The 11,069-nt window shown below is 44.0% G+C and overlaps 1 protein-coding gene across 1 annotated transcript in view; it reads right to left on the reverse strand.

Moving 5' to 3' along the window:
- The window catches only part of runx3 (RUNX family transcription factor 3), a 48,647-nt gene extending 38,394 nt beyond the window's left edge, over nt 1-10,253 (reverse strand). Inside the window, exons 1-2 of the mRNA XM_004566569.5 lie at nt 9,981-10,253; nt 9,511-9,623 (exon numbers count right to left, since the gene is read on the reverse strand). Of these exons, the coding sequence (XP_004566626.1) occupies nt 9,511-9,568 (58 nt within the window). The 5' untranslated portion in view covers nt 9,569-9,623; nt 9,981-10,253. The remainder of the gene's footprint in view (nt 1-9,510; nt 9,624-9,980) is intronic.
- Nucleotides 10,254-11,069: the final 816 nt, after the last annotated feature.

The raw sequence follows: 11,069 nt of genomic DNA on the forward strand, positions 1-11,069 counted from the left end.
CGCTGGAAGCCGTTCAGTCTGACAGCCCAAACACGTTTGACTGGCAACGCAGCCTGCGTCTACTCTTCCATCGCTGGAGATCCCACACAAATATAGTAGCGCCACCAGAGAGGGGAAAAGGGGGTGAAGAGTAGGGAGGGGGTAAAGGAGCCCGTCAGCTCAGAAAATAAGTTGTGAGGCGTCCCGCTCGCACAAAAGCAAAGCCCAAAAGCTCGGCTTTTTCTCAAAATGAAATCGCATGTGAGCCGAATATTAGGAAGTGCACATGGCTTCCAGCAACCACCAAGCCATTATAGCAGAGGCTGTAAACCACATTTTCACCAGCAGACAATGCCTCTTTGTGCGTGTTGTGTGGCGGTCCCCACTCGATGGCTCTCAAAGAGAAACGCTACATGTTTAAAAGCTAAAGAGAAGTATAGCTGATGAAGAGCAAGTGTCACTTTTAATATCTGGTTAATTAGTGGCAGTCCTGACAGGAGGGGCGAGCAAGACAGTCTGCCCTCGTTTAGCCCCATGGCGAGGGAAACCTTTGATGTGGTTGCACATGGAATGCTGTTGTTCATTCCTCTCTGCAACAAAAGCCACATGTTTTACTTTTTGAGACGAGGTTTCTGTTACTTTAAACTGTGAAGGAGCACGGCAAGGTATGTAACGTGTGACACGAACGGCACGAATGCTGACAGGCAAAACGCACGAATGTTTTGTTATTAGTGGTGTTGTGCATTTAAAATCAAAAGCCTTAGTCATCACTGCTCGCTGTGCATGTGCACACATTCAAAGTCGCTTTACGGGGACACACAAATCCAGACAATGTTCATGTTTTTGACTTTTAAGCTGTTGTCATCAGCGTTCGTCTCTTCCAGCTCCTCTCGTCGCTGAAGGGACTCTCTCTCGAGGGTCATTCTAGGTTCTGTCACACTCATTCAAGTCCAGAGAGACTTCAAAGAGCCCCCAAATATTGAATTTGCATTTATTTCCCTCTTCAGAGGGTCAGCCTCCCGAGCACCATCTGACTCACTGCAGAATTCGACCAGATTTGAACAGGAACCCGGCGCTGGTTTCCTGACAAGTGTCCATGCCACTTTCCTCTGCAGACGTGAGACAACTCTTGGAAAGTACTCGACTGGCCCTCTGGGCTTTTCATCGTAAGGAAACAAGGGTGTGGTGGCCCTCAGCCTGCAAGCCAAACAGTTTTGGAAAGCACTTAGATGCATAATACTGTCATCCCTCATAAATTTAATCTTTTGCACAGTAAATGATTATTGTCAATCACTGCGATTGATTACAAAGTAATCCAAAAGAAAGTGAATTATCTCCAAATGTCACTCAGTCTTGCATGTAGCCATGTGTCTGTGTGTCTTTTTTGGGTCGATTCCCAGTTTTAGATTAAGTAAACTCAATTGAAGGCAAAAACGTATTTTCACTAGAGTCCTTCCATTCAAGTCATTACGCCAGTCAAATACTAGGTATAATTGTACTCCAGGAAACCATCCGCGGGTCTGAAGTGACTGAATGTTTCCTCTCATCATCTCCATCACTAATCAGCAGTGGCATTGCCCGAGTACAGTTAGCACCCCGGCCACGTAGAGCTTGCATAGTAAGGCAGGACTTTCCCTTCTTTGACTCAGAGCCTGAGGCGTCCATCGAGGCTTTGCTGTAACTGCACTCTAATCCCCTGATTGCTGTGTTTACGCCCGGCATGTCGCTGCTCCACGTCAAGGCGGCCACAGCTAACGACGAGCTAATGACACAACGATGACAAGGAGCGTTTGTAAACCCAATCAGTAGCCTCGAGTCTGGCTGCCTGGTGATTAGGTTAATCAAACTTTATACTGGCTGAAAGACTGGCTTGCTGTCTGCCTCTTATGTCATCACGCTGATTAAAGGGGAAAAGCTGTGTTCACGTCCATCAGGCTCGTCTGACACACACATACACACACACGTCTTTCTGCCAGGTTGGCAGTGTTAACAGATTCGGCTGTCTTACTATAAAAGTGGAAAGATGAATGCCTCCATTTAGCTGAGAACTTCATCTAACGTAGCCTTAACCAATCAGCTAGATAACCATGTAGCAAGAAACTAGATTAGCTATTTAAAAAAAAGTTAACAAATGAACAGATGACCAAAATAAAGATGCTAAATATATAACAAATAGTCAAAAAGGGCTAAAAAACACTTGAAATCGCTTACTACAAGTACACATACATAAGATGAAACTGTTACCTAACATTGTGGCTAATTAGAGGCTAACCATGTTGAAAGAGCTAGCTAAAATTCTAAATAACAATTTGGAAAATTCTTAGCTACCGGTATGGATTCGTGGTTGAAAGGGCTAGACAGAAGAAACCATCTTGAAATGTTGCCTAAAATAATTGATAAGAATCTGAAATTGATGACTAAACATAAAGAGTAGCAACTAAAAGTAAGTAAACCAGTTCCTGTTGATACCTGAGACAGTGGTTTAGGCGTTGTCTCAATTTCACTGCCTCTTACCCGAATTCAGCCGAAATAGTCTTCAGCTCATGGATGGATAGATGTAAATGGTAAATGGTCTGTATTTGTAAAGCGCTTTCCTAGTCCTTAAGGACCCTAAAGCGCTTTACACACTCAGTCATCCACCCATTCACACACACATTCACACACTGGTGATGGAAAGCTACATTGTAGCCACAGCCACCCTGGGGCGCACTGACAGAGGCGAGGCTGCCGGACACTGGCGCCACCGGGCCCTCTGACCACCACCAGTAGAATGAGACATTTTGATAACTGAAAGCACACATCGTGATGAAGATGTAGTTTAACATTTCTTGAAAAGGTTTCTTGACTCCTTCTTACTGAGCTTTAGGGGCAGCCCAACTCCAGATGTTGGGGACCACTTCTACAACACTTCATATCTAACAGGATAAAATAAATTGAGTCTCTTTCCAAGTCACAAGATTTTCAAAGTTTTACAGTCTCACAGGAAATGCTTATTTGGTTACCACCATCTCAGTCCCGACATTACAGTAGTAACCACAGTACACAGTAGTCGGTTAAATATTTTTTTAAGCTTGCAACACCTTATAAAATCATGAAGGCGGTTGCTGATATTTTCCTGTTAAGTCCTGTGTGTGTTTAGTCACCATGTGGGTAATTCTGCTGGACTAAGGCATCAGGAGACCATATGTTAGTCCTGACCAGCTATTATGGTGAGGTCAGACAGCATTTACAGCGGGGAAAACGTCAAAGTCATCATGTTGACATGCACGGTCCTCTCTGAGTCAGCACGGGGAGGAGTCTGGCGGTGGACTTGGATATGTGCGTGCACGCAGCCTATACACATCACCGCCGGTCTGTACGTTTACGCTCGTGACGGCTGCGATCGTGAGAACGGTATTTGCAGCAGACAGAGTGACCTCAGTGCAGACAGACTAAGGAGAAGAAATGGAGGGGCCACTTCTGCTGCACAGCTGAGGGGGAATCCCTGGCATGGTGTTTCCTACTGAAATAATACAGAAGTGAGCAGCTGCAGAGAAAGTACAGGCTCCCTGAGTTTACTTTAGGGCAAAAACCTGCTGCAGCACAGGGACAGGAGATCGTTATCTTAATTCTGCATGAAGTTTCACAATGTAGACAAATACGGGAATAATATACGGGCAGCATTTGTGGAGGAAGTAGATAGTAATTTTAAATTAATTTAAGGAAACATCTTTTTTTAAACGAGTAGTCAGACATTTTGGGAAATATACTGGAAGAAAAAACTTAATTGAGAAACAAAGCGTAAAACTAATTTTGGCTTTTACAAGGGGGGGAGGGGGGCAAGTGTCAGACTGTTTCTTATCCAGACGCTGCGACTTCCTCGTCGCTGAGCGCTTCAAAAGACACAGAATCTGACCACAGAGCCGTCAGACACATGATGCCAATTGTCATTATTATTCTTTAGCTTTTGTAGCTATGAAATAAAACTGTTAAAGCCAGACGCAGGTTTGCCACACTTGCTAAGCTAAGCTAACTGGCAGTATCAATACTATGTGAGAGTGATATCAGTCATTACATCTCAGACAGTACGTTTTTCCCACGATGTCTGACTAATTCCTCAGTAATATGTTGGTCATAGTAATACGTCTTTGTTTTGGGTTTTTTTCCCAATTTGCCCACCCCCACCCTCTTCAGTGCTAAAGACAAAAAGCACATTTAGTTGGCGCGTTACTGCAGCATCGTTACTCATCCGTTTCCCCCGATGAGCCTGAGAGAAAACTAAAATCCCATTTTTGAAATGCTCTTTCCACAAAAATCAATTCCCTGTGGTTAAAGTTATGTTTGAGGGGAGGGAAGAAGCAACCCAAAAAACATGTTTTATTGCAGCAATGACAATTAGCTGTATGTAAACAAGTCAAGAAAAAAAATTCTGGGAAAATGGAGGAAAATAGAGAATCAGAAAACATTTCATTGCCTGCAGCCGCTCACATCCTATCATTATCTGCATTTTTCCTCCACCGTAATTAAGTGTTTTCTTTATTGCTTATGGGAAGGAGGATAGGCTATAAGGATGTTTTGAGCATGATTAAAGTTGGTCATAATGAAGTGAAGATTCAGTGTGGAGGAAGGATTTTTGTCTGTGAAAAACACTGCCTTTAATCCTTCTGATGGTGACAGAATGAGTTGCTCTGAGCCTTAGATCTTTGCTAACCTTTCACACATGATAAAGTACTCTTTCTTTGCTCGCCATTTCATTTAAAAAAAAAAATTAGAAGTTTCTGCCTGCTGATATGTTTCTGAACATGTGGGATCTCCATAAGTTTGAGTCAGTTTATGTGCCGCGGCGCAGACCCATGCCTGCCCATTAAAGTAATTTGTGGGTTAGAATGCGACTGTAATGTCAAAAACAAAAGTGCGCAGGAATCGGCGTTGTGCTTAGTCACAGGCAGTTTTTGCTTCACCTCTTTTACTGCCGCAGAAGAGATGCTGTCGACAACATCAGCCTAACGACAAAGGGAGGGGTCCGAACAACAAGTCTTCTTCATCTGAGTCAAGCGCAGGACACAGCTCTCTAATTGTAGCCAAATCCCTGAAAGCAAACTAAGCCTGTGATGAAACAAATGCTTATTTCAGGTTTTACTAAGAATTGTTTATCTTATTTCCAGTTTTGCTGAAAATTGCAAGCAAATTCCATGCACCGGCATAATTGCTGCATAAATTTAGGTTAATAATACATAAATTAGCTAACAATAATACTCCTGTTTTTTCTGCAATCCCAGCCTTACCATGTAATAAGCTGTGAGGCCGGCCTGTGGTTTAGGGCGTAGGTTTAAAACAAAATTAAATAGCCAAATTGCAAGAGGAGCTTTTCCTTAATTTAGCTGTCCACTGTGCAGGATGAATGAGATCATGAAGAGTCTAATAACAGTTTGGATTTAATCATTTTAACGTATGAAATATCATCAGCTCGTAAGCGAAGCAAATTAACCGTAAAGAGATGACTCACCAAAGTTGAAGAGACTCATCCGGTATGGGCATTACTTTTTAGAAATAAAGCTCGAGAGTTTTATATTGTGATCATTTCCACCTCATTATCCAATTACAAGTCTGCATATTTTCCTCCAGACATATAGTTTGTTCCCGAAGAAGTTGGTCTAGACATCATAAATTCCTCTGACATCTCTTGCATCATATCAGGAAATTTTTCAGTCATTTTTTAAAAAAACGCTCTGTAATTCTTATGTAAGACTATAGTGCATTTTCAGTTCTCTTGCTTCAAACGTCAGATTTCTCTCGGTAACACACCCGCAGGAAGTTTATTGCTTTCACAGCAGCAATGCATGGTCAGATTAGAGTTTAACGTGCGAGGAGCCGAGTCGCGCAGCAGCCTCGGATCGTTTGCACCCTTCGCAGGATGCCGGTTCGCAGCCAGCACACCTCCAGTTTACTTTCCAGCAGATTCACAGAAACATGCCGGGAGTGTTTATTGAAAGAAGTTGCTCAACCTTTCAGAGCGCTTTTTTATTTTTTTAAAGTCGGAGAAACCTTTAAAAACAAAAATCCATATTATCAGATTGGCTGCAAAGAATTTGGCCCCTGTGGTCGCTTGCTAACCACCAGAAAATTGTATTTACTACTACACTTAACACAGCTTTAACCTTGACCAGTGCAGAGCCGCTGTTTTCAGCCAAAAGTCTGCAAGGGCGGAGGCACGTTTAGGATTAGTCGACCACATAATCAGCACGCCCCTCTGCATGCTCTACCTGGAAGCCATCTTACTGGCAACCCTCCCGCTCCCCACCCCCTCCCACTAAAAGTGTGCCCCATAACGTTGTGTTGACAGCCGGTGAAAGCAGCGAGACGGACCAAAAAGTAAATAAGTACCTTCAAAAACATTTACAGCCCTAATCAAGTCCAGAGCGCTGCTTCCATCCAATATGCCTTCAGAGTTTTATAAATAGATATTACACTGGGCTAAATTGGAGACAGGATTTCGCCGCTCTGTGGCTGTCATGCGTTTTCTATTATTTGCTTTCACTTTAAAATATTGGAACTCTTAATATCTTGTTACAGATTTCAGCCAGCTCAGCCAGTCTTTTTGTTTTGGCGTCACTCCGGGGCCTCGCACAATTTAAGAGAGGAGAAAAAAACATTCACCATGTGACTTGTTATTAATAAATTCAGCAGAGGCCGGCTATGTGTTCAGTTAAATTTATAGCCATTTTTTTGAGCTACTGTATAAGGCCTTTTTATTTGTCAGTGGTTCTGAGGCAGAAATTCATCGTAAGTTTTATCCTCTGTGAATGATTCATTTTGATGCATATAAAGGGTATTTTTCTCATACTGCCTTTTCCCCCTTTCTAACACTTGTAGAGCAAACAAGACCACCTCCCAGAAGCCTCGAAAATACAACTCATTCTCACATACGAGCCTTCACTTCAATTCACGCAGCTCAATAAGCCAAACATATAAAACCATTCCCACCCTAATAAACTGAGGCCTTTTTCTCCGCCACAAAGGGAGCTGGCTCCCAAGAGTGTTAAAAAAAATCAAATGGGACTCTTGAATGTAAAACAGCCTGCAGGGAACACAGCGGCCCTTCCAAGTGGAGGGAAATGTGGTGACAGCTACTGAGCCAAGGAAATGACCCAGCACACAGCTGCTGTAAGGCAGGTACCCCACCTGATGCAAACGCTGCCAGCACTAAGGATCGGAAAAGTCAGTAAAGTTTATACAACCCTGCTTCACGGGGGGAAAGTCCAGTGTTTTTTTTAGGAGCTACCGAGTTTGTTTTTTTTTGTTTTTTTTTTCAAAAGGTCTCAGAAATGCTGCTTTCTGATTAAATAGTGGTGCTAATGTGTAAGGGTTAGCAGGTGTAGCCTCATTGTGGTTTTTATCAGCAAACTGCAGCAGCTCTGCGAGTCTGCATCAGATTACCATGTCGCAAAGCTCTCCCCGTTGCTGCCTGTTTCTTTCACAACGTGCTATCAGACTATTAGCTTTTTCTTGTGATCTATACAAAGTTAAAGTTGACGAGAGCAACGGTGTCTGTTCCCTTTGTGCGTGTGTTGTGCGCTCATGTGTGTCTCAGTGTGTGTTTGTGTCTCCATGAACTTTAGCGGAGGACTGAGGTTTCTGAGGTGAGGCGTCCTCTCGCTTCTCACGCGAAGTGCATCTGATGTTGCACATCACATGTGTCGTCTGTCTGCTCTGTGAGATCGGTTGAAATATCTAAAGTTACCGAAATAACACTTATAGACCGAAACCGTCTGTGTATGGTGCTGATATTTTTGTTACAGTCTTTGTTTCCTTTTAGCTCCAATGAAAATGTAACATGATTTGAAACAACAAGACATGTTAAAGATCAGAATGATCTTGGATGACTGTGTTTTTCTAAATGAATAAGATGCTAGTATTTCCTGACATCTGAGGAGATGAATGCAGTATTTCCATAAGCTTCACGTCACACTGCATTAAAGTCAGAGCTCAGGAAGCCAGACATTTAACAGTCTTCTTGATTTTCTGTAACCGTTCCTCTTAATTTCAGTTTGATTTGAGTCTAAAAAAGAGAGCATTGGCCAAATTGCTTTGCCTGTGTAATGCAAGTTGTTAAACTAACCGCTGGGGTATTTTGCTTACATGAGGTAGTCCTGGTTGGAAATGCTTTCAGATTGAACTGGGGGATTTAATGAGTCTTGGCCTTTGTTCTCGTGCAGTTCGGTTTCAGTCTCCTGACAGAGCGAATTGTAAAAGGATATTGCATGTTCACTAATGATTTCCAATGGTTGATCACCATTTTAAATGCTCGTCTCTTCTTTTCCCCACCCTTCTGACCTACTGTCTCCTTCTGCCACCTCAGTGCTCTGCTAGGGTTCAAAAACAAAAAGAAAATCAGGTCCCCCGAAAGCACATTACGTTAGAGGTTAAAAGACAGCAGGCGTGAACCCTGAAGTTGGTGACACACTGATCTGTAAAACGGTGAGGAGATAAAGGGATGCAGATCCAGCGGTTAAAGAGAAGAAAAGGGGGGCCTGAGCTTGTCATGAGGAAACTATAAATGCCTGAGTGTGTGTAGAAGCTGTGAGAACACTAGAACATCATCTCCTGTCACTGCGGTTCCACTGAGGATATCAGAGGATTGCTCTCATGTGAGACACAGATGTACAGAGTGTGTGAGGCTCTGCAGATTTTAAGATATACTCTGCAAACAATTACCAACTGGTAGTGCTTCTCCTGTGGCTGTCTCTAATTAACACGGCAACAAGGCCTTAATTGGGGGGGCGGGGGTATCTCCTTTTTTTCCCTATTGCCTCTCAGCGGCTGTCTCGGTGGCTGTTTGAGGAACAGTAAGAAAAACTCGGCCACCGTCGGATTAACAACTCGAGTGTCAACGCTGCTTCGTCTCAGTGTTTTTCACGACTTACGGGAATAAACAGGATGAGGACTGAAATCAGGTAAACGTTGCGCTCTCGCTCTCCATCTCGAGAGCTTAACTGCAAATAAAAAGCCGCCTGATTGGAATTGCCATGGCAACAAATGGCTTCTTCACTGAGGCTCGTCACCGAGCATAGTGCACTCACCTCACCGCACAGACCAAAAGTACCTCCTGGAAGTAAAGCAGAGAGAGCCTAATATGTTTTTTCTTTTCTCTTTTATTGTATTGCCGTGTTCCAGTAAGGGGCCCAGTCACATGGAGCCTCTGAGCTCGTATTCTCACTGAGAGAGCGCCGAGTTTCACTTGATAATGAATGTCTGTGGTGAGAATCCCATTATGGCGCTACTCCATCAAGCCTACAGAAAACACAGGAGCTGAGAGGCCTTTATGGGACATATCAGATGAGAGCTACTGTGCAAATCACACCCTCCTTTATGAACCTATTTCACAGCACACGTGACAGACAGATAAATGCATTCAAACGCTACAAGAAGCAACTCTCACATTTCACTGTGGAACTGTCAGTGCTTTTTTTGTCAAACTGACAGCACTGCACGTTGAAAACAATGGTCAGAGGGTGAGCAGAGCAGAGTGGAGAGGGCAGGATCAGCACTTACCTCTTAGTAGACTGCTGCTGTAGTTGGAGAAGGAGTCAAAGATGCTGTTGGATGCCATGACAGAGAAGTCAGAATGGTGTGGAGCCCTCGCTGAAGTCAATCTCCACAGACTTCTGAGAGAGGGGGGCAAGAAACAGGAGGATTGAAACACAAAAATAAAAGTGTAGCATAAAAAGAAGTGAAGGGAGGAAGGAGAGCACAAGAGGACAAAACTCCTGGAGCTCCGAGACTCTTTGCAACCAAGAATCTAGGGTTTGTGACTACCACAGGAATCCCAAGCCACAAGCTTGCAGAGAGAGCAGCAGCATGTGTTAGCAGCAGCACCACAAGACATTTGAGAGAGAGAGAAGTGAAGAGAAGAGGGTCAGAGGCAGAAAGAAAGAAGAAACAGCAAATGTGGTTGAGAGAAAAACAGTTTAAACAAAGGCAGGCATCAACATTTGGGTCTCCAGGTGCGGAGGTGGACTCACCAGGGCTGGAGATAAGAGGGGGCCCCACCTAACGGTGCCCGGGTGGCGTAAGCAGGCTGACGGGGGCGGGGGGCCGCTTTTGTGGTGGTCTGTCAGCGGCCTGAAGGTCTGAGGTTAGCCAGCTAGCTTGTTAGCGTGGTCTGTCTCTTTCTCTTCCACGATGGTGGCGGCCTGACTGGAGCGTCAGTGCTAGTAAAAGGCTAAAAGCCACAGTCTATCTGCATCCTCCTCGCCATCCTCCACACAGACACACACTCCCCTCCGTGAGTGGTGGAGCCCACGTCACATGTCACGTGAGGTCACCGGGCCTTTCCCTCCCACCCTCCTTCCCCTCCCTCCCGTCTTCTCCTATCGTCTTTGCCTTTTCTCTGGTTTCTCTTTTCGGGTTGTACTTTCCATGGTTCTTCTTCTCTGACTCGCCGTCTTCATTCTCACTTTTCATTGGTCGTCCAAGTTTTGGAAATATTCTATTTTCTTTTGAGTTCAAACCAGGCAGCGGCCTGCGTCGCTGTGGCTCACTGAGGTTTGCAGAAAGAGCACTAAAAACCACTGCAGAGGAGCTGAAGAGACATTCAGATGTATTAAGCCCAAGACAAACACAGGAGAGAGAAAAAGACAGGACTGAATCAGATGAGGAGAAATAGAAAATGAGAGATAGCTGTGGCTTGAGGAGACAGGAAAGTGTTGTCTCTAACTGCCGAACAACACTGAGCATGCTGTGTATACTGTGTATGTGTGTCCTGTGCTAGTTTTATGTTTGTCTGACTCACGGCACATCTGTGTTTGTAAGAACCGGTGGTTTTGGGCCTGCAAAACCTCCACCCTCACTTACCACTTGATAGTATCATAATCTTAGTCTCATCAGAAGCCGAACGGCTCGACTCTGCCCGGGTTCTCTCCTCTGCCATCAGCCTTTGAAGTTCCCTTTTTTTCTCTCTTTATTTTGCCCTCTTTTATATTCATGTACATTTAATTCTCACACAGCTGAACCTGCATAATGCAAAAATAAAACTTTGTGTCCACGTCACAAAATCTTTAAATATTAATTATATGCGTCCCTTTTTTTTTCTAACCTGAACTTCCTTATGC

The sequence above is a fragment of the Maylandia zebra genome, linkage group LG19, assembly GCF_041146795.1.
Source record: "Maylandia zebra isolate NMK-2024a linkage group LG19, Mzebra_GT3a, whole genome shotgun sequence".
NCBI lineage: Eukaryota > Metazoa > Chordata > Actinopteri > Cichliformes > Cichlidae > Maylandia > Maylandia zebra.